Genomic DNA, 24677 nt, shown 5'->3' with positions numbered 1-24677 from the left:
TTAAAATCCCCAGCCTTGTATTTTACCCTCTACCGTTGAAGCTATTTGGTGTGAAAAAGAGAGTGAAGTGAAAGTGAAGTCTTTCTGTTTGAAATTGGTTCATCAAAGCCACACAATAGCTATGAGAAGGTGTGGGGGAAAAAAGGGTCACGTACAATAATACCAATACACTTGCTGCTACATATGACACAAAGTACACTGTAAAGAGTTTTAGAACAAAGCACCTGATTTGCCCTTGCCTCTTTAAGTTTTCCAAGTGAAAAAACATGCTGTAGCGACAAAACTGCAGACGGAGTACTTGTACTTGAGGGAAATAAAACAACTGATTATCAATAGCAACCGGGAGGAGAGAAGTGAGTTTTTCAACAGAGGGGAAGCAAACCTTTTTCATCACTCCGTAAGTTTACATGCACAGTTCTTGCTGTGGTTCTATATGCTTCATATCTACTGTACATCTCAATCTTGATACAAATTAGATGGAGCATGGCTCTTGTGTTGTCCGAAGGAAGGCCTTGCTGACGTATGATTTCCGGGACTATGAATCACACAAATGATTGTTTTAGTCCAAAGCAGATCGGACTTTTAACATGCACATAAACATACTGACTGTATGGTTTGTGTTTACCATCAATATAGAACTGTATATGCAGATACTGATATTTAAGTTTGCGTGACGCTTTTTTCTCACACATCAAAAACTAACAATAATATTTAATTAATACATGGAGCTTTCACTGAAAACAACTAAGCATGCTTATGATATCTTTAGAATATTTCTGCTACTTTATTTCACCAGCTAAAACCTGAAGTTTGTTAACCATTCACTCTAATGAGCCATAGTCATATGGACACAGGAGTAAAGTCACTGATTTCTGAAGTCAGGGTAAAAAAAAGGATTTTCCAGCTGCCACAAATGCTTAAACTTCTTCTATAAGTAACTCTTCATTGCCTTAGTAATTCAACATTGTCTCATAGTCTCACCCAAAAAGTTTGGTTGTCGTCATCCTCTTCTGTCTTTGGAGGTCACGATGCTGTTGCTGTTATTCATTGTGAATGGATTTAAACTTTTGGCCGTGTTGCTTGGTGGAACTATACTAATTATTCTTGGGACTTATTGTGGAAGGTTGGCTAAGAAAATGACAACTGGTCTGTTTGAATCAGTGCATAGACAAATGGTTTCACACAACTTGGCACAAAGTTGAAAATAAGTCTTGTTTTAGATGCTGCAGTCATCTGAAAGGTTGGCATGGTTGTGTTTTTGAATTTGATTTGATTTCATTTGATTCTCTACTCATTATATTCCTGGTAAATCAATATTTGCAACTTCAAAGTTTGGAAGTACAACAAAACATGGGAGCTGATTGAAGTGCATGTGAATCTGGCGAGTGTTACAATTGTAGTGAATCAGACGTGAGTCAGCGTCCTGTGAACTCACCAGTTTTACTCCTCGTGAGGACTTTTTGTCCACATTCATGGTCTCAGCTGTTAGTGTTTGTACTGGAGAGACAAAAGAGAGGCAAACGTTATCACCAGTTGGTGCAAGAGGTTTCCCTGTGTCACATGATACAAAATATCTCGCCTTGTACTTTAAGCAAACTTTTAATCTGACTTTACAAAGTCTCCCTGTAAAAGTTGACACGTATGCATGTGAGGGTGGTGGAACCTCCACAACCAATACAGTGAACTGTGGCCTTTCTTCTTGGCAGTTTGTGTAAGACAGTGGAACATGGAGTAGAAAGAATACACAGGCACACATCTAGGTCATGTATGATGTGGCTGTATGTGTGCTGTGACTGATGTGGGTTGTCCCATAGCTCGGTGACACAGGCGGTTTTCAGTATCCTCAGTATTGATTGTAGTCATGCCAAGCAGCTTGTGCATTGTCTGATAAGAGTCCTGCTGTGCTGATTATGCTTGCTTGACAGATGGCTCTACTGGCGTGGAGCACGTCAGTGCGAAACAAAGGTCACTGATGTAGACATGTGTTATTGCATAATTTAGATTGGTTCCCGTACTAAACCAACGACATGCTGGTTCATTAATATCTAAGAGTTTAATCTAAAATGTTTGTTACCCATCGAATTAGAATTTTCTCTTGACAAAATTACCACTTAAGAATACATAATGCTTTGCAAATATGTAATTGTTTCCAATTAATTATGGGAAAATGGGAAAATAATGGGTGGACTGCCACAAATTCATAACTAACTGAAAAAATCTTTACCCCTCTAACATAGTGTATTATGCTCTTGCTTCGCTGTGTGCAGCGATGATTCACTCGGCCCCTCAAGAAACAAAATGTTATTGGGGAGGAAGAAAACGATATGTCTTCTCTGGTTGAGCTAAACTCACATAGAGATAGTGCTTAACTCAGGAAGTTGTTTAGCCAAGTTGGTAGGCTGCCTGTACCAACTTGACTTAATCCCGATAGTGCCAATAACGCAGTACAAGCATGATTTTACCCACCGTATTGATCGTTATTAGTTGGACAACACCGTTAATTATTTGAAATGTTATTTGCACTTCAAAGGTACTGTTTTTCCCTTTACTTAATTGGAGACGCAAGCATAATTGCTTTGTGAACACAAAGTTTAAGGAAGGAATCGACATTGAATATACAGAATGCCTGCCAGCTGGTCCTGTGTTCTTAATGTTCCAGATGACTGCTTTGGCTGCGGCTTAGTTCTTACTCTGAAGCGATAAGCTTGCAAATGAGCTGGGGTTGTGACACTGGACGACCTGTTGCTCAGGACCAGACTTCCTAAGTACCTCAGAGCTGTAGCTGTTAGACATTTGCATGTAATACTTGCATAACTTGAGTTGAGTGGCAGTGGTACTGCATGCAATCTGTTATTAAAGTCTCATACGTTAGAGCACATTTGCAACTGAACATATTTATTTTGTCTTAGTAAACTTCCCCAGAGTTATGTTTTCCACTCACAATGCCATATTGAATTTATGCATAGAAGAAATCAACACGACCTGACTCTATTGAGGTTGTAAAAATGTCAGCATTAATATCAGCAGCAGTCCATATTAATGTTGCATTTGTCACCTTTAAAATGTCCTGTGAGTTGTTTTGGGGAGATGTAATGGAGGTGTCAGTCGTTGGTTGCAGTCACAGATGGGGTTGGGATTGCCATGTGCGCCAAGAGACAGCCTTTCAGTTGGAAATGGCCTGTTGTTTTGCGAGTGTGTGTGTGTGTGTTTGTGTGTGTCCATGCCTAAATACTTGATAAAGTCAGATAAAGTCAGAGCCTTGCATCTCAGCTTTGAATTCCAGTGAGTGGCAGCTCTACCCTGTGATTGGCCTTTAGAGATTTCAATGAAGTCGTGTCTCTGCTGTCGTCGACTTGTCACTCTGTTTCTGTTTAGATTATTTTATCATTTAAAATGATTTAGTTGCAGCGGTAAACAGGCTGCCCACAGTGGCTGTGGGTTGACGTATTATGACTCCATTACATCTTATGAATTATCAAAACATATTAGAATGTTTAACACCTTAATGATGAACCATATTTCTTCCCCTCTTCTCACAATAACATCAACACAGCTGCATTATCGAGCTATTTTTAACCCAAGTTTTTACTCTCCTCACCAGGCTAGACCTTGTGTGACCTGCAGCAGTGCATGCTTTCTTAACTGCGTACATGCACACCCCTCTAATGCTGTATCTGTCAATCTATGCATCCATCATTTAAACCACTTATCCTGTGAGGGTTGCAGTGGGAGTTGGAACCAATCTCATCTGACATTAATGGAGAGGCAGGGTACAGCCCGCACATGTCGACAGCCCATCACAGAACATAAATGCGCAACCATTTACACTGATGTTAACACCTACAGTCAGTTCAGTCTCCACTTAACCAAATCCTGGTCCGGATGCAGAGTACACAGAGAAAACTGACGGACACATGGGGAGAACATGCAAACTAAACACACTAGAAAACACCCACATGTCATTTAATGTGAAACAGTTCTTGCTTTTTTAATCACCATATTTTCTACTGAAGTGTCAGACTATATCTAAATATGTGGATTCAATTATTAGGGCCCCAGCCACAAATGGCAGGGGCCGGGGACTGCTCTCAGCACGAGTGCAAGGAACCTATTGTTATCCTTCAGATTTATTATTATAGCCGTGGCTTTCCGGTCATTTTTGAGGGGGTTAACGTGCATTAAAACTCCTGAGACTTGGCATGGAGGTCAGGTCTGGCGAAAATGCAATATTGGCATAGGTCCCAAACCCATGTGTTGCTCAAGGGCTCTATAGCGTTTCATCGAGTAATTGTTTCAGCCCTAATCAGCAGAATGTTACAGCCGTTCTCTACAGTTCAGATGCATCAGTTAAAAATAGCTTTCCTGCCAAACATTCAGTGTAATACATGTGAAACCACAAGCTCAACCTTGTTGGTTGCTGTATAACTGGTTTTGATACTGAAAGTAATCAAATAAACAAGCGTTAGCAAACATGACACTAGAAAAATGTACTGGACTTGGTTAGTACTTTCTCAGATGCATACTGTTTAGACGTCGTAATGGGTCATCATGTCTGGTGGTAATAAATCTATTAAATGAATCAGTTGAGTAGGTTAGTTAAGGTGTTCTAATTACACTTTTCTTTCTGATTTAAATCTTTTGAAGGTTTATCGTTGATCAAATGGGAATTCATGTCAACTAACTTGGATTCTGGGTTCATTCATGAAAGTTAATGTCAAATTAAGTCATTCATTTGAAGGTCTGATTACTGTGCTTACTATTACTACGTTGATGCTGCAACATGCCTGTGGTTTATTTAGTAATGGTGCAGCGTTAAAGTAATGATGTTGTCTGTGGCTGGTTCACTATATATACATGTTAAAAAAAAATAAAAAAGTAAAACTCCTTTACAATCAAGGGGAAAGCAGAGTGCTTGTTGATTTTAACTCTGTCAGGACTTAAGGCCAAAGGACTGGTCTCTGGCTGACTTCACTAGCCACCACACTCGGCAAAGAGATTCCGTGGCTTATACAGGAAGTTAAGTTCCTTCATCTGTTCCAGCAATTTACCGCAGAACTTTTTCAAGGTGTGGATGATGTGAAGTATGGCAGGTTACCCTGACTAACATCAAAAACCTTTTTTCTTCTGCTAATTTGGAGCTAAGTGTTTTTGCCGTGCTTTGCTGGATCTGATGGTTTGTCAGTTGTCTTTGAAACATTGCTCTCCAGGCAAGAGTGCCTGAGTCTGGTTTTGAAGACTGTCTCCTGTTGGAATTTTCTTTGGACGTGTGTGACCTCATGAAACCCCTTCCGTCCTTTTATTACAGATCTTCTGGATTTTCTTCATTGCTGTGAGACATTTCATGATGTTGATGCCGTGTGGCTGTCTCATCGCTGATAGGGGATTGTCTCCATGATAAGAAATGCAGATTTCATGATAAGAAATAGCAGGACATACAATAGGCCCAAGTCAGTTCTGTTATGCTCTGAGGTGCAGCAGATACCACCTAAAAGTCAAGTGCTAAATTCTATGCTTGTCAGCAATGGAGTAAACTTGCTGAGTCAATCGCTGAGTTTATTTAAATATTTTAAGCTAATTCTACACTCATTAGCATTCATATCACAAGGGGTAGAGAATAATTAGCTACTTTTCGCTGTGCCAAAGGCTAATCTGTGGTTATTCTTCCAGTTTATTACCCGATCTTGTGTATTATCATATTGATGAAAGAAACATTTAACCCTGTCATTTGTTCCTGTGGCTTGACAGCAGTTGCAAGCGTCCGCAAAATCTTACGTCAGAAATGTGGCATCGTCATTGTTTTCAAGGTTATTTTAATTCATCTGCACCCCGGAATTGATGAGTCCTAGAGAAAGTGTTTGGTGAGGCTCCTGTTCACTCTGCAGCTCATGAGATGTGTGTATCCAAAGTGCATACAGGTTTGCTTTGCAGAGCCAGTGGAGATTCTTGTGTATTACCGCAAACAACAGCAGTGTGCGAAAGCTCTCTGTGAAAAGCTTTGCTCAGTTTGCCATAATAAGCCACGTTCTGCCTTCGTTCCCTTTTGTATTGGGAAGATGATTTTCAATTAAAGGGATAACTTGGCTCTGCAAAGACGATGGGAGCAGAGCTATCGGTCTGAGTTAGATTACACCCTAAGGCTTGTGTAGGAGCTGGGAACAAGGCAGGAAGTTCTGCCAGGAAGTATTACTGCAGTTGGCATCTAGATTTGGTATGCTGTAGATTTGCACCTGCTCGCCCCTCCATCTTACCTCCCTCTTCATGCATTAAATCTGCCACGTCCTCTGCTTCACATGATTACAGTTTTACATTGTTCTGTGTCCACATTTACCTTTTTATAAGAGGTATTGTTAATCTTCCTGCTGTCATAAAACGCACTCATATTTCCTCTTCACTGACTGGAACCCCAGAAGGCCCCGTCCATTGTGATACAGTAATATCTCAACAAGTGGCATTTCCTGCTCAGCTCCAGTCAAAGGGAGGAGAAATCTGGTTGTGTTCGAGAGACGGAAAAAGAGAGAGAGACCTGGGGCTCTCCTCTTTCACAGTTCAGCTGCTGTTGTATTAATTTCAGGTTAATTGCAGCAGCATTATCTCCACTTTCTAGCTGGAGATAAAGCTATAAAGCTGTTGTATTTAATTGGTTTAAGAGGGTGATTTTGTTGCTGTTTCACAATCCTAGGTTCACTGTCTGCATTTGTCACTAAGTAAGAACCATCAGGCTGAATGCCTAAATCTTACAAAACCTTATTAGGGAGGGACTTTAAATTAATTATGTTTCCAACTCTTTCTCTGTATGAACACTACAAACATGCTGACTTTTATATATGTGACAGAATGTACTGTCATAAATCAGCCAATCCCCTGCTCCACTGTGTGTTTTAACAACATCTTTAGACACTTTAAGTTCTTTTAGGGTAGAAATCAATTAAGGCAAACTTGAATTATTGTAATTTCTCAAAACCTTGAGTATCCCTGTATTATTAGGTGTTGCTAATAAATTTAATTTTGCCAACTATTGTCTTACAATGATTCTCAAGTTAGAGAGTTTGCAATTTGATACTTCCAATCAAAATGGGCTTGGAATAAGTTGATGTGAAATAAAAAATGCAAGTAAAACATTTACATTTTTCGTTTATATTGCAAGAAATTGTGGGACACTGAAATGGAGAATGAATTTTGGTTTATGGACACTTGGAGCCACCCTGGTTCTTTTTCAAAGTAATTCACAAAACCTTTATACCGCCAGCCATTTAGCTAAATGTATAACAGCACTGTATCTGGAAAAATGTAAGTATCAGAATATACAGGGAATTCAATTAGATATTTTACCTTTTGCAATTTCTACCTCTTGTATTGCTAGAGAAGCATTTTTATGAGCTGATTCCCCCAGCTGTTTATATGCTGCAGTGCTTACTTTGGGCAGTGCTGTGTTTCCAAAATCTCACATGCTGTTAGAGGTAATTTCACATCACTATTCTGATACAAACGTTCTCAAGATAGTTGGAGAAATGCCTTTGCAAACACAAATTGTATTGCACCATTTACCTCCCTGTATAGTTCGTGTGTGCCTTTGCTATATGAAAACTTTGCTTTCTTTGGTGTGTGCACCATTCTCTGCGTTAACATTTTGCAGAGAGTTAAGTCACTCCTGCACAGACAGTGCAGGAGTGCTACAAAAATGCTGGGTCCTCCTGCTTCCTGCCCAAGGCCCATGTTCTTCCCGTTATCCTAACAGCACTTGGCAGATCCCTGAAGAATACCTGTCAACTCTACAGCAGAGCTCACTGCAGCCGGCCCCGTCTCACCACCAGCCGGGCTCGTCAAGAAAACACAGTCAACACCTGCAGCAGCGGCTCGATCGGCTCACATTTGTCCCATACAAACGACTACAGCAGGATGATTTTGTGTAGTCATGGTTTAGTTATGTCCTCCAAGGCATCATTTTTTTTTTATTTGTTCCACATGAGGCTAAATCCGACTTAATAAAATGCACAAGTACACATATGTATGTATACATAAATGATAGTGTGGTTGTCATTATTTCCCCTCTGGAAAGTAGTGTCCTGTCTGATCTTACATCTTGAAATGCATGAGGAGCAGATGTAGGTTTTCAGAGAAAATCTCTTCCATCAGCCTGGCTTTATAATTCACAGTTGCTTATATCAGTCATTAATCATTGTTATGATCGTGCTCAGTGCCTCATATACTGTACATGAAAAGGCACATACAGTACATACTGTGGTCTGGTAATGACTGACACTTGTTAATGAGTGACAGAAGTTCCGCACTGAAGCTTTAGTATGTGCTCTTTCAATATTTATGACTCTGGTTATTTCCTATAGCTACATTTGCATAACCAAGGTTGGTGGAACGTTATTCTAAATTTTGATTCCACTCATTTACACATTTGACTCATTTGTCATATCAGTTGGACTTGCAATCCTGTCATTCAGGACTCAGTTGCTGTAGAAACGTCATATTTAAGCTGGAATTGGTACTTTATGTTATACGTCTGTTTTGTGACTGCAGGATTTTCTGTCTAATTGCTCTTGGAAAAGCCCGACCCTGGCTGAGGGTTGCCTCATGCTCCACTCTGTCTTTGCCTCCTGGTGAATCCTCTAGTGGGACACACAGCCGATGGAGACTTCATACAAAACATTACAATTCGCTGTCACACACAGGGGGATTTCTACACACTTCTCCTCCCTTCATTTCCCTCCACCCTCCTCCACTGTCAGCTTTCTCATCTGAGTGTAATGATATGTTATACTCACTTTGAATTAGTGCAGGTCATTAGTGAGCGCAAAGTGTAGAATTACAATCAGTCCAGTGTTTCCATGATGCCACTTTTAATTGTGCTGAGGGCGTAGACGTGCACTGGCTAAGTGGAGAGGTCTTTAATCTGATTCCTCACTCGTTTCGTCTGATGATAATGTTCTCGGAGTTTTCACAACCTTATGAACGAGGTTATGTATGATAATGAGCTTGCAGCAAATAATGCCACTGTTTATCCCTTCAACCAGAAATCATTTGCATGATGCCTCGCTCTGGGGAGAATAGACCACCTCCTCATCATCCTCCTCTCCTTCTCTGATGGAGTTTGTCTCCCTCACTGGGTCTTTATTGACGGCAGTTCACTCTTGGGTATGGAAATACAGGTTTATGAGACCCCCATTTGGTTGCTGGGTGACATTTAATGCACCATCATCTCCTCACATGTCAAGGTTGTACTTCACTTGGTTGTTATTTACTCAGCATCTCCATGAGTTGGCGATTGTGTTCTTTTGGTAATTGCCACTCTTGCCCAGTGACAATCTCCGCGGTCCTCAGATCTCCTATTTGTTTGTTGTGAGACTTGTTATTATTGGCAGCGATCATTGGGTCACCTTTTTTTTTTTTTTCTGTGATGAAACGTGAAGCTTTATGTCTCTTTGAGAGCTGTTTGTTTGGGCTGCTCCATCTCACCATCTGCCATTTAGATAAAATGCAGAATCAGCTGGGACTTTTGACCCAGTTCCAAACAAACACACAGTTGCAGTGGTTGATGACTTTATAGGCTTTTCCTGGTTACCTTTAATGATAGTTTAATTGAGTGCACCCTGCTCTCTAATGGCTGCACACAGATTAATCCCACCTCCCATTTGATTGTTTTGTTGCTTTCTCCCCATGTAGGTACCTTTTGTATCTCAGCATGATACGAGTGAATTCATTTTGTGCATTCTTTGTTCAATTGTCAGCTCTCTGCTCGTGTTCTGGTGGATTCCCTGGGCATGTTGGATTGTTCTTGGGGATCAGAAAATGCTTTGTGGACACACACGTGTTTATGTACAGACACTTTGATTCCAAAACATCTCAGTGTTGAATGGCTGGAATTGGGTATTTTCGTCTTTGTGCGTGGCCTTCATTAAAGCAAGTGTCCAGGCTCACTCATGCTATTCGAGACAAATATGTCACACAGTGTCAGTCTGAGGAAGACCAGTCTACCTCCCTTATGTTTGGCTTTTGTGGTGTCATTATTTTTTGAGATCTTTTCATTTGCTGTTGCCTCTACCCTGTGACAAAAATTGTCCGATATCTTCTGTGGCTTTACTGCTAATTGGTTTGCTCTGTGTTCAGACAAGCCTTCGTCTTCTTTGTGATGTGACAGTCATCATTTTTATGGGTTTTGTTCTGTACGGTTTTAGGGAGGAATTGATTTGTCAGCTCTCTTTGCCAATATCGACCGGAGGTTGTGATGGGCTAATAAGTAGACTGAAATAGTTTTTTTTTTCTCAAATTTGAAGTAGTATTTCATCAATTTCAGTACAATTGAATTAGTCGTGTGCACACACAGACAACTTCAATAATTCTATTGTCTATCGCCATATTGGTATTTTCAAACATTTTATTGAACCAGATTTTCACATGCAGGTCATCATTACTTCTTTGGCTTTGCCTGAATAGTAGTTAAAACCACAAAGTGGAATTATTTATACATTTATTTTAAGTAAGTTGCTTTCACTGATAATGTGATACAGGAAAAGACATGCTGTAATCTACTGTGTGGGTGGAGAATACATAAAAAAAGGTTTCATCCCGGTGGCAAAAGTGACAAAAACAAAAGTGCTCTGTTCCACATAATTGTCCACCATTACAACTTGAGAGCTAAACGGTAACAAGAACACATCGCTGAGTGCCACCTGATACGTTAATGGAATATAATCAGCTCCTTCTATCGCAGGCAATTGTGGGAGACAATGGTCAGCTTATTGGATGCACCATCAGGATGCTGCAAAGGTGTGAGTGCCTGCAGCGACGGCCTTCTTTAATTAAGCTGTCAGTCACCTCTGGAAACCTCGGCTGAAGTGTCCCTGCATGCGTTCCCTCAGCAGGACCTGCATACATAAGCATCTCCTCACAGGTGTCCACTCAACATGAACACCGCTGTCTGTTTGTCCACAGCCACTTGTCATGCTGTCAGTGTCTTGGTTGTATTAACTGTATGTGTCTGTGTGTGTGTGTGTGTGTTTTTGAGTATTTGTTTGTGTCCTTGTAGCCATTCATAAAGACAGGTGTCGGTCATGACTGGTTTGACAGCAACACAGTGTTCACCCCTCACTGAATAAGAGAACATGTGTCACTGGTGGGTACGACATCTTGCCATGGTGATGTGGCTCTGCCAAAAGCTGTGAAATGCTGTCTGATGATTACAGTTTTTAACTTTAGTCGAGGAGATTTATTTTTTGCTCCTGTTCTTCCGTTCTGTTTCTCAGCAGAATATATCAAATTCTAAAATTTGGTGGACATTAAGTGCCAATGATTCGATCCAGTAATATTTTTGGGTTTGCAGCACTTCAAGAGAGATGTTTTTCCCCCCCTTTTTTTTGTTTTTCAGATGTGAACGTTTGTACTGTAGATGGAAAAACAACTTTTATTTTGCTTTTATTTAACTGACTGTCCGTAGACACTGCAGAGAAAGACTTGATGTTGTTGTGCTGGCTCATAAAAACAAACAAACTTCATGATGTGTGTTCCTTTTTTCTCTTTTCTAAAAATATCTTTTATGCTTTTTTCCAGTTTCTGTCTCCAACCTAAAATTCTCAGCAAAGATCTTTTCCCACCACTATTATTGCTGCTTTGGCTTTCTCCATCACTTTTGGTTCCTTTTGCAGTGGGTGGTACAAAGGTGTTGATATTACAGCATCAGTGGTGCCTGGCCCAACCATTACTGTGTCAGACCGTGTGGGTGGACATCCTGTGGATGTGTGATGCCTCTACTACACATTGCAGTGGCACACAATTAGTGCCACAAGGGAGTGAAATGCTTTATTGCCTTTTTCCTCCTCCAGTAATATCTCCTCGTCTTATATTGTCCTTTGTCATCTCTCTACAGCAATCTATAACTACGATGCCCAGGGAGAGGAGGAGCTGTCGCTGCAGATTGGCGACACAGTGCACATACTTGAGACATATGAGGGTGAGAAGACCAGAGTTAAACACTATATTACTCAGTCATCAGTAGTAAGTGTTGTGTTTTGTTTTGTCAAGTTCCTGGACTCATGTTCAGTAAGATGATATACTGTGTAGGGAACACTGATGTTTGTGGTTTAATGCTTTGATTCCAGGCATTCGCACCCCTACACTTCTACGTTTTCCTGCTAGGTTTCATATTGCAAGCTGATTTATGTGCACTGTTCGATTATTTTCAAGTTTGATCTTATTTCTCGTTGTAAATTGAATAATAAAACAGGCTATACAGTTTTTATGGAGTAAAATGAGATGACAAACATCTCACATTCAACTCTTATTTTTGTTCTCCACTAGACTGGTACAGAGGGCATAGGCTGAGGAGAAAATCCAAAAAGGTGAGTGGCTAATCAACAGTTTCACACTTAAAACTCCATGACTGAGTGTTTACTACACGTAGCTCCCGTTTTTTTTAGCCCTTCAACTTCTGCCCCAGTTATACCATTGTGTCTTTGTTGTTATCTCTTCCTCTTCTAGGGCATATTTCCTGCTTGCTATATCCACCTAAAAGAGGCTACTGTCGAGGGCAACGGGTCAGTACCTCTGAACTTCCACTGTTGAATGATACAATTTCATTTTACAAAAATATGGCCACTGGCAGCAGTTTGTAGATGAGTGTGTGGTCTATGCGCAGGTAGATTAAAAGTTCAGTTTCAGTATAGGAAGGTTTCATCATCACAAACCAATTTAATAATTATGTACTCAAAGTTCATCAACTCTCTCTGTATAATCAAGAGAATGGCGCCACTGAAAAAGCACAATTATTTAAAGTAGTGAATAAATATGTAATTTGTTACAGCTGTCTTCATTAATTAACTTACTTACTACCCCAGAGCACAGACAGCTTCTTTCTATTGAGTTTTTAGTTACATGTGTGCCTGGGCATGTGACAGCGTCCGGTTTCAATGCAACTAAATTTGACTAAATTCTGTCATACTGTGGTAAACTTTAAAGATGTATTATGATTGGACAAATAGTTATGTCCAGTGTTTGCTAAGCCCCATCGTTTTGTGAAGGTATTTTGATTGCAGCCAAGCAAAAAGATCTAATATGTTTAGTCTGGGAAGTTTTCCACATTATGTTAATTAGTATATATGAGTCTTAATCAGTGATTGAGCCTGATTTCCAGCTATTGAGTCAGGTTACATGTTCATGCTCTGTCCAGATAGAAAATAAAAATAATAATAAAAAGCAAAACTCTTTAGTGGTAAAGTGAATGTGGACGGCCTCCAAGGTTGTTTTCATTTTTAGCGTCTGCAGTTGATGTGATGTGACATTTGCGTTTGTTGTTCCACGAGTCACTGTCTTCTTTAATTTCCTTTGCACAACAAAAATAGAAAAATATGTACAAAGATATTTCTTCACAGACCTTTTAACTGAAGCATTTAAATTGATCTTGATTAACTTGGAAAGCAAGCAATATGTTTAATAACTGTGCATGGGTCCAAAGGTCTAAGACTTTCACACCTGACTGTGTGCGATGAATTAACTTTGAGACTCACGACCCTCAGAGGTTTTCCCTCTCTTCTCTCCTCTCCTCACATGTCTGTGATCATTTTCTGGGTGTGAAGAGGAAAAGGGCACGAATGACACACAGTTAACCCAGATCAAATGTGTTCACTATTAATGCAGGCAAAAGGAGACAGTCATTCCCACTGAGCTGCCCCTGGTTCAGGAGGTTACCACCACACTGCGGGAATGGGCCACAATATGGAGGGACCTTTATGTGGTATGTCAGCCTGTCCTCTCCACACACTATATTGCTATACTATATGTTGACATGCATGTGAAATGAAAAAGTAGCTACTAAATTGGTTATCTTTAGAAAATGTTGAATTTGGCATAAGGTGATTCCACTGTTCTGTATTGTTGTAATGACATGGCTGACAAGCCGTCACTGAGTGTTTCAGATTTTCTCCCATGTCTTAATTGTATAAATATTCATCTCTGTTTCCACCTCCAGAGGGACAAGCGGGAGATGTTCAACTCTGTCCGAGACATGATTTACGACCTCATTGAATGGCGTTCCCAAATCCTGTCCGGCACCCTCCCGCAGGACGAGCTAACGGAGCTCAAACAGAGAGTCACCTCCAAGATAGACTATGGCAACAAGTGAGCAATTCTTGCTTTAGAAGCCTTTATTATTTTCCTTCCCTCTACTTCCTTCCCAATACAGCTCCTATCCCTTTATCCTCATATCTCTCTGGATAAACGGCTCTTGTTGGAATAGGTCAGCAGTGTCAGTCAATAGAGAATGACAGGTCATCACTTAGCTTGAGGAAAACTGGAGGGAAACCGCACTGTATTCCATCATGAAATGACAGCTCTTACTGTGTTTGCAGTGAGCTGAGAAAATCGTTTGAAATTGAGAATTGCGGAGCTGTGATGGAACTTTAAACCTTTGGCCAGGTAGAGAAATGACTTTTGCCACTGCAGAAGCATAAAGTGAGGTGATGAACCTGTTGGCGGCAAGCTGGTGTCTGTTCCATAGAAGAAAATAGAAGGGCAAAATGTGGGGGGCCACTCCTTCACAGTTTACATGTGCAGGTTCTACTTTTCGATTGACTCTTCTTTTTACACAAGGTACCTGGATCTTGATCTCGTGGTCAGAGACAAAGATGGAAACATACTGGACCCAGAGCTCGCCAGCACCATCAGCCTGTTCAGAGCCCACGAGGCAGCCTCCAAACAAATCGAGGACCGGATTCAAGAGGAAAAGGTAAGAAATGTCCAACAGCTCCAACAAAACACTTTTTTTTCATATATTAATGTTAAGTAAAAGCTCACTTGTAAAGCTTTGCTCCAGACTGAAATATTTCAATTTCAATATTTCATTTCATTTGACTAGATCTCTGGGAAACACCCCTTTAAAGGACCCCAGAGTCGTGTTTCTCAAACTTTTCATATGGGGACCCACTTTTCAAAGCAAACTATCATGACCCAGTTCACAATATAAATGTGTCAAAAGCAAATGTTTGCATGATAAAATGATTCTGACTATTTTACGCAATTTCCCTCACATGTAATGTTATTTATAATAGATGAACTAGATGCCTCTAAGAGATTTGCTTGGTGAATTAATCACAACTTAATTTTATACATTTTATTTAAAACGTATCAAGATTTTTTTTGATAAAAATCTATTAAAAAATTTTGCAAATTTAGTTGGTGACCCAAAAGTCGCAGCACTCGTAAGAGATGACTGCATTAGTGTTTAAAAGTTACTGAATTTGATATCAATCTAGAGCCATTATTAATAGGATTTAATACCAAAACAAGCAGGACTCTGCCTGTACTGTGTGTCCCATTATTATTCTTTAATTTATAAAAACTGAGAATGAAGAGTGTTTAAAGTACTTACATACACGACCAAAAGGATGTTGTCCTATTTTACTTCATGACCGTTATACTGTACGTCAAACAAGTAGACAGAGAACGTTTCAAGGTAATACAACAACATTCCTCACGAGTTCACTCTGGAATGGAATCCTGGCGCTCTGCACTGCCCGGGTGACGTAGTGAAAGTGCAGCCCCACCTGGTCACACACACGAAAAAAAATGCTTGGCTGCCTTTTCCCGAAACTTGACATCTCTGCCAGATTCCTTTTCTGTTTCATTTGGCGTGTCAGTGGCATCCCTCACCTGGATGTCAGCTGGCAGTGTGTACCAGTGCCAAATGCAAAAGGCCCTGCAGTTACATGGACTTATCTTACATGACCTTTTTATCCGGAGGTCTTTCCTCCATATGCATTGGCAAAATGAGAGCGACGAGGTCAACATGATAAATATTAACGATGTTGTCCCAGCATGTTTTTGAAGGGCATGTTGGGAATCTCACTGTCCACGTTTACAGTAGCAATAAATCCCAATGAATCCCACTGTCGACCCTGTTAAATCTAGCTCTTTAACTTGATAAATATATGCATACAGTATCTCTTTCTGCGTGCACTGGTGTTATTGATGAGCTCATTGTTCAAGCTGCACAGGCCTGAGTCCAGCCTGCATGTGACAGAAACCTGTAGAAGAATGCTCAATATTGAACATGACACCTTGGTTTCTCTCTGACAGTCTCAGAAACAGAATATTGATCTGACCAGGCAAGCAAAGTTTGCCTCCACTCCAGCGTTTGCCCTCTTCGTGACTCTCAAGAATGTGGTGTGTAAGATTGGAGAGGATGCAGAGGTTCTCATGTCCCTCTATGACCCATTGGAGTCAAAATTCATCAGGTAAAACCAGCGATCTTCAAAGAAATGTATGTTGTGTCTCCTAGATTACACAATTGAAATGCTTTTCATATAATATATTACAGTCAAGTAAACTTGCAGTCAAATATGAAGTCTTGTTCAGTGACTGTTTTACAATTTGTTGGGCAGTTTTAAAAGAATAGATTAGAATGTGTTACCCTGCAGAATATGAATATCAAGGTCAGCTATGAAGGGTATCTGTTGTAAATCACAACACACACGTTCAGTTGTGCAGATAAGACAGTGATTAGGTCCAGAACAAGTAAAGTCTGCTGTTTTCCCTTTATTTAGGATTACTAGAACACAAGCACAGTAGAGTGGTGTCTGGATTAACATGTAGACATTTCCAGCTTTTGATGGAAACTGTAGTTAATGCAACTCATTTCATAGCTTTAATCCCCTTACATGTAAAGATGAGTCATGTTTTTTTTTCTCTCTCTCTCTCTCTCTCTCTCTCTCTCTCTCTCTCCCCCTCTCTTATCTCCCTCTCTCCCTCACAGTGAAAACTACCTGGTGAAATGGTCGAGTTCTGGTCTGGTGAAAGATATAGACCAGCTTCACAACCTGCGTGCTGTCTTCACAGTGAGTGTTTTTGCTTGTCTGTCTGAGTGTGAACGCGAGCATGTGGTAGTGTACTGTTTATTCAGTCATGTTTTGAGGCATGTGGGAGCCTGTTTGCAGAGCCTGTATTTGTTAAACTCTCTCAGAAGGGAGAGCCTGGTTCGCTGCATGTATTTACCAAGGCCGTCGCCTCTATCTAATGGAAATCCAAGGGCAGGAAGGTCAGCGTGCGCCCCCTAGAAGCACTTTGCTAGTTTTGGAAAGGTATTGCCCACAGGAAATGAATCTCAGGACACAATCACAGATGCTGCTGAAGCAATTTGTATTCAAAAATTCGCCCCAACACAAACTCGTCTACAGCCAAAAATGTGCGATTAATTGATCTGTAGCTGAGCATCCTGGCAGCAGTGTTGCCCAACAAGATGGGATTTTGATCATCTCAAATTGTACACTCTGATTGTAATATTTATTGATCTCTTGATTCAGAATGTAAGCTCTAAATCTAAGGCAGTCACATTAGCAACAACACTCTCTCTTTTTCCCCCTCCTCAGGACTTGGGCAGCGAAGACCTTAAAAGAGAGAAGATCAGCTTTGTGTGTCAGATTGTCCGAGTGGGCCGCATGGAGCTACGCGATAATAACACAAAGAAGCTGACGTCAGGATTGAGACGACCTTTCGGAGTGGCAGGTATAGCAGACTGAACTGATTCTGTTTTACTACGATAATTACATTACACATGACATTTATACATTTAAATATCGAGTGTATAAGCCTTGAGAACACCTCCCCTTTGCCAGAACCTCTGCTTAGTTCGAAAGTTAAAATATATGAAGGAAAAATGGAAACAAAACATTGACTTTGCAAGTAACCAGACATACATCAAACTAATTAGATTCCGGTGTTGACCACCGCTGTCCAACAGAGAAAACTACACCCTCATGTGGTGTCACGATTCCTAGTGCCACTTGAAGAGACTTGAAGGTAAATGATAGCCTGATTAATGAGTCTGTGTCTTGAGACATCCGGGTGATTGCTGCTGTACACAGCATGATGTTAGATGCTGAGAATGAAATGACATCCAATGTCTTTTTTTAGCCATAGTATCTAGTTGAGTTTAAATGCTGTTAAACAATATGATTTCTACCTACCTGTGCATTTCTTAATTTCTTAATAATCTGTGTATGCTGCCAGAGTGGAGCCTGTGTGAAGGAAAGTTTTTCTTACAGTGAAAGTAGTGCATTCCCACAAATTAGGGGCCATCACTGCAAGTATTGGCTCGACCTCACTGTCACTCCAGTTTAAGCATGCAGAGGTGATACATTCAAGAATCAGTTTGAAGTCGAGCTCCTCATCTTTGTTTGGCTTTGACTTGTTTGACCTGCATGCTGCTCAGCAAATTGAAGAAGCGTTGTCTCAATGCATTGTGTTCAGGAGCAGAGGAGTCATTGTTACAGAACCGTATGTTGTGTACTAGTATAGAATTTGTTGGTTTACAACACAATAACATATTTTCTTACTTGTGTTTTGTAACCCTTTTATTCACCAATGTAGTGTGTCGAAAGAAAGAAAGAAAGAAAGAAAAAGCGACACACACACATACAGACAGACAGACATGGAAAGGCAATGTGACAACGCGAGGAGAAAAGATGAATGTAGCAAAACAAGACAAAATAAAAACCTGCAAAGTTATTAAACTAAGAAGAAAAAACAAGGATTTTGCTCTTTGTTTAGTTATGTAACATTTTTGATAACACATTTTATCTCCTTCCACAGTTGTTTTGTTTATATGTATTTATTTATTCAAAAAACAATAATAATAATAATAATTTGCATCTATCTTGATGTAGATTATGAATAACACACTCACTTTTTCACAGTAAAGTATGATTGCACATTCTTATGATCAGTATGATTTTGCATATTTCTCAGACTATAGTTAGAATAGTTAGACTTGAAATTGGATTTTGGGAAAAATCCAGCCAAAAACTGCTATTACATAATTGTTTCTATCATAAAATGTTGATGTGAAGTCAGGTCAGCCGTTTGTTTCACAGACCCATCCCTTCCTTTCCACTCCGATATCTTAGATTTCACTTTGTCGTTTTCCACCAGCTCTACTGCTGCCTTAATTGTTTTTGTCTCTCTTCTCAGGTCTTGAGAAAATTTTAACCTCCTTCAAACTTTTTTGTCCCACAGTAATGGATGTCACCGACATCATTACAGGCAAAATGGACGACGAAGACAAGCAGCACTTCATCCCATTTCAGCCGTAAGTGTAACTTTCCTGTATAAATAATGGAATGAAGATTTTTTTTTTTTTAAATCTTTGGATAATGTTGGAGCTGATACAGCTTTATTCTCACACTTGCAGCCATTATTTTTGAGTATGTACAGTATGTCAGAGACACAGCGGTTATTTTTTTTTAATGTCTTCAGTCCTTGACACTCGATTAGCAGGGGTTTTAAGACAGTAGTTCTCTCCTATTCCCTACTGACTCAATTAAGGCAATCTCATTAACTGCTGCCATTCTCGGGACAGCGTACAGATCTGGAGTAACCTTTTCCTTAACTGGATTTCCAGCATAATTGGAAATAGTTCAGATACAGGCAGTTTAGCAGGCAGAACACCCCATTTACCTCTTTTTTTTTTTTTTGCCTGTGAACATAAATCATGGAAATAGGACTCCACTTCCAGTTTGAATAAGAAGAACAGGATCTACAAGGGTTTATTTATGTCTGAGTGTGAATATTTACCAGTGAATTTGAACAGATAAAGTTTTGAAATGGCAGTTTCATAGCTCATTAGTTTTTAGTTTTTTTTCAAGACGAGCAGAGGCAGGAAGTGGAGGAGCTATTTAGGGAAGGTTTGATGCTGTGGTGTAATTTGTATAGAACTCTCGCATCTAAACATAAATAGATATGGCTTTTACAAATGAATGACATCGATCGCTTTTCTGCTAAAGAACCACCTGAATTTAGATGGTTCAGTTCTGTGATATGTGAAATGGTCAATTAGTTGCTGATTAAAGCCCACAAGCCATTTATCATTTTAGGAACATTCTCAGATCTCAGCGCCTCTCAATTGTGAGGAATTTATGTCTTTTGCTGTTTTCCTTCATCTTAATGTCAACATCTCTCTGCTCTGGAATGTGGATAGGACTGATGATGCCAATGTGGGCTCTGGAAGCCTCTGATTGGCTTTCATTGTTGACTGAAAACCCACTAGAAATGTTTTGAAAATAATTCCTGTGTTGTGTTTTTTATCTTCCACCATGTCAAATGTTAGGGAAACTTGTCCTTGTGCCTGTTGTCCTACAATGTTTTGTCTTAGAATGTATAAAGCTCTGCTCCTGCCTTACTCCCTTATTCTACCACCATGATCAGATTGGTTTTTGCTTTGTTGGACACCAAGGAGATCTGAAATCCTATCCACAGAGAACCTTTACTTCTTTCTTCATCTTGTTGTCATCGCTGTCTTCTCCATGCTTTTCTCCTTGTTTACTTGGAGCCCTTTACACTGCAGATTACATCACCAGCCACCGCACACACACACACACACGTCTCTTGCACAGCTGCCTCACTCTTGTCGCCTCTCACATACATCAACTGCTAAAGCTCACTCTTTTCAATTTGGTAGTCTCTACACCTGAACAAGTTCTTACTTAAAAAAACAGAGGGACGGTGTTTGTGTCTGGGATTTGATGCATTTAGGGGCTTTAAGGATTTGAAGTTTAAGATGGACTACGGGCAGGTCAAGCTTCCCACTGCTGCAGTGGCTCTGTAAATGCTGACTGGGCATCATTTTCTAAAAGATATTTCTGTGTGTTTCTGTCACTACCCATCCTGCCTTAATGTTAACTGCTAACAAGTGGCTTTGTGTCTGCCTCGGTATTCGCATCACTCTTCCGTGTGTGTGTCTCTCTCTCTCTCTTTCATCCCACTCCCCTCCTTACAACCATCACTCTGTGGCTCTTACCAAACCACCCCACTCCACCTCCTCTTTTCTCCATTATCTCCTCTCCTCCGTGGTGTTTGCCTGTTTGTACACACTGCAGGCTAGCGTTGGATGACGCCATTCGCCACAAGCAGCTGAACATCTCCCGTTTTTCACCCAGGGTGGCAGGCGAGAATGACTTCCTCCAGACAGTCATCAACAAAGTCATCACTGCCAAAGAGGTCAATCACAAAGGCCAAGGTACGATGCAAAGTTCAAACACGGGACACACCGAGAGGAAACTCACCACACAACTGCCAAACTTTTAACACAAATATTTGCATTTTGCACCTGTTTAATGATGGAGATTGTCATTTCTATGAGCAGCCTCAGAAACAGAATTAGCATTTTAATAACTTCCAGTTTCCATTTCTAGACGGACCAACCAGATTTGAGCTTTTTGAGCAGGCTTTGGTTAAGATGTGGAACTTTGAACTGACCTGTTGTGTCTGCATTTACTTGCAACATACAGATGCATACATACATACAGATTATCTAAAAAAAAACCTGCCAGTTTAAAAAGGGTTGTTCTCTTAACTTCAACTCCATCCTTGAATCACATGTTGATTGTAGGACGTAGGACTGTAAACAGTGTACACTGGATTAACCTCATACGTTTATTTCACACAATATCTGTATAGTTTCCTTAGTTAAAATCAGTACTGCTCGATGGTAAAATGACAATTAAAGGAAGAAACTGCACACTGAGCACACAGATGCAGTATTTTTATATTTTTGCCTACTATTACCTACCTTAGGAGACAGAGAAATGCAATATTTGTTGAAGTCTTAGTATAATTAAAACAAATAAAATAATGGAATTAAACTAACTGTTTATTTAGAGTTGGGTGTGCTATTATCAACTTAGAAAAAGTTCTGTAATTGACATTTGCACAGAAAGTACCCCGGCAGTTCATCTTGCTAATAGGAACATCATTCTTTGTCAAGTGCTCACATTGTAAATCACTACTCATACTATAAATAGTTGGCCTTGTCACCATGACTACAGGATCTAAGTAAACCAGTTTTTTGATTAGGCTGGTGAGATGTCTGCAGAGATGAAATCTTGGCGCTTTGACATGGGTGGTTAGAAGAACTACATTAGCCGACTTGCTTGATATCTGTGCTGGGAGGGTGAGGAACAACCCGGCAGCCTCCATGGCATTGTCATGCCCTATAAAGAAGTACTTGGATAAATGTCAGATCTGATCCATCCCACATCAGGAAGAACAGCGGAACACGGCGAGCAGCTGTTTTTGTTATGCTGCCATATTAAAGGCTCCCAGCTAGTCTGGTGAGAGATGTGTCACTCATACCAATATGGTGCTTGTACAGTGAAAGTAAATGAAACATCAGGGTTCACAAGCACTGCTCAATTTGGTGGCCTTTGGCAGGGTTTATCACAGGATGCCTGCATAATTATTTTATTTTTACTTTGTAGAAGTGTGCATCTGGGCTGCTTTCTTTTTGCTTTCACGCAGCACAGTCTGCTGAAATGAGGTGTAAAGCAAGGCTAATGTGTAATCGTCACTGGTATTTAATTATTGATGTAGAAGTGCAGACCTTCTGCAGGTTGTTTGATTTAGATATTCAAATTTCTGGTGCCTTCTGTTTATTGGAGACTAATCATTGAAGTTTGAGAATTAATTACAATACTGTACAAAAATTATACTCAATTGAAAGCTGCCTAATGGAAGTACTGTGGGGAATTTGAGACATTACGAAATGCAGGTCAAAGGTGCTCAGAACATTTACAAAAACTGTTTGACATGGCAGTACAGTATCAGAGAAAAAAGACAGCATATCAGTGTAATGTTTTTGTATGGTCTGCAAATATGTAAACGTCGGCTAAACGGTGACATAATCGTTTTTTTATTGAATTCCGTTTTGTGAACTACTTTAAATGGATAAACTTGCAGGTGGGGATATAGTCACTCACTCACGACACACGTGGAGATGCGTTCAAATGCTATCTGTAAAGTGACATTCCTGAAGTGGTCTGCTTGTGTGTGAATCATTCAGCACTCGTGCTAATGTCAGGTGCTAATGGGGCTTGAGAGTGTTTACCCTTCACACCAAGGTGAACTTGCCTTTATGTGCTTCGATATCAGTTTGAATGGCTCTAAATACTGTGTGAGGTCAGTGGTCTGATGGTGTTTTTACTACAGTGGTAGAGTAACTTTATTGTACTACACTTACTACACCTAATTTTCAGCCAAGTTTGTAGAAATGTTTTTGTTTCCTTATTCTCATCCTGTTCACAAGGGCAGCTTCTGTTTTGTGTCTTGCCTTGGAGCTACAACATGTCACTCAGATTTTCTATTTAGTATTTTCCCTAAGGGGGTTTGCTCACAGGCTGTCTAATCATGTTGTTATCTTGGTCCCGCCCACTTTGCCCTGAATGCAACACCAGGTCTGTGGGTGACTCTGAAGCTGCTTCCTGGAGACATCCATCAGATAAGGAAGGACTTCCCTCACCTGGTGGATCGATCAACAGCTGTGGCTCGAAAGATGGGCTTCCCTGAGATCATTATGCCAGGTTGAGTGTTTTTTAAAAGCCTCTCCTCAGCTGTCACTCCCGGAGAGTGCCCTTTCAAATTTGATTTACTCAACTCTCCATTCGTTCTGGAAGTGATATAAAATCAAGGTCTGTGATTTTTACAAAGTGTGAGGAAGAGAAGAACACATCATAATTCATTAAGGTTTGATTGAAACATTAGTTATTCAATAGATGGATGTCAGCCATCAAATCTATGGTGCCACTTACTGTAAGTCATGCAATACGTGTGTCCATGTAACTCTGTGCTGTTTGATAAGCAATTATTTCCTGACTCGCTTGTTCCTCTCTCCTAAAGGTGATGTGCGCAACGACATCTACGTGACTCTGGTTCAGGGGGATTTTGACAAGGGGAACAAGACCGCGCATAAAAACGTTGAAGTGACCATGTCGGTTTATGACGAGGACGGGAAGAAACTAGAGGTGAGACTGAGGACTGTTAACTTTGTATGACTTTGAAATAAAGACAAATGTCTTTGATATTCAAACCATTGCCAAAAGTATAGCGGTGTCTGGATCTTGTGATTAGATTTATGTCACAATAGACATAAGGAAACGCCCCCAACAAAAAGATTCAGAAGTGAATTTTACTACTCAGCCGTTGCTCCTATCTGCCCCTGCACTGTTGCTGTAAACACACAGATGATCTCTCAGTCAGGTCTGATAGTATTGCTTGACAGAGGCTGTTTGCGTATAAAGTACGGGACATACAAATAATAATGACCAAACTCAATATCATCATCAACAACAACAACAACAACAAAACCTACAAAAGTTATACACTGCAGCATCAACTAACTTACTCTGCTGTTTTTTTTCCCTGGGTCAGCTCATTCTCAGTATTCAGGACGCAAGTGCTATAGTCAATCGCTCTCTGAGACAGTCTGTGATTTAGCAGACTTTCTTTAATCTCACACAGCTCAGCGTGCTGCTTAACTGACCAGTGCTGCTATAAAGCAGTGTGATACACAGGCCAGGCTGTATGCCTTTGCCACCTGTCAGAAATGACAGAATGCAGTATTGGCACTCTTTGGCTGATTGACTAGCTTAAAATGTGGTTCACTACTTCAGGAATCAAACTCTATCACTGTCATGAGTTGGTTACAGACCAGACCAAGTGTGCAGACGGGCGATATGGGCTGTGTAGTTTGAAAGTTGAGAAGTCCTGCATTTGGTAGTTGATATCACGTCAATTCTCTTGCTATCTCAAAATGTGGTGCATTTATTTGCAGGCCTTGGTGCAGACGTCAGTGAATTATAGTTTGCTGGTGGCCACCAACGAAACACCCAGCTTTGCAGCCTAACATTAATTTT

The 24677-nt window shown here is 40.3% G+C and overlaps 1 protein-coding gene across 2 annotated transcripts in view; it reads left to right on the top strand.

Moving 5' to 3' along the window:
- dock1 (dedicator of cytokinesis 1) overlaps nt 1-24677 on the top strand; it is a 176694-nt gene that overhangs the window by 4400 nt on the left and 147617 nt on the right. Inside the window, exons 2-14 of one of the 2 annotated variants that reach the window (XM_044014605.1) lie at nt 11873-11956; nt 12304-12344; nt 12484-12539; nt 13639-13735; nt 13970-14118; nt 14590-14725; nt 16075-16232; nt 16751-16832; nt 17364-17499; nt 19009-19081; nt 20928-21007; nt 23220-23345; nt 23662-23786. In XM_044014605.1, coding sequence (XP_043870540.1) covers nt 11873-11956; nt 12304-12344; nt 12484-12539; nt 13639-13735; nt 13970-14118; nt 14590-14725; nt 16075-16232; nt 16751-16832; nt 17364-17499; nt 19009-19081; nt 20928-21007; nt 23220-23345; nt 23662-23786 — 1343 coding nt within the window. Of the gene's footprint in view, nt 1-11872; nt 11957-12303; nt 12345-12483; nt 12540-13638; nt 13736-13969; nt 14119-14589; nt 14726-16074; nt 16233-16750; nt 16833-17363; nt 17500-19008; nt 19082-20867; nt 21008-23219; nt 23346-23661; nt 23787-24677 lie in introns of both variants that reach the window. The other variant, XM_044014604.1, reaches the window with a different exon arrangement.

Source organism: Solea senegalensis, linkage group LG18, assembly GCF_019176455.1.
Source record: "Solea senegalensis isolate Sse05_10M linkage group LG18, IFAPA_SoseM_1, whole genome shotgun sequence".
Classification (NCBI taxonomy): domain Eukaryota; kingdom Metazoa; phylum Chordata; class Actinopteri; order Pleuronectiformes; family Soleidae; genus Solea; species Solea senegalensis.
The sequence above is the reverse complement of the archived record's forward strand: the minus strand, read 5'-3'. Positions and strand labels throughout refer to the sequence as shown.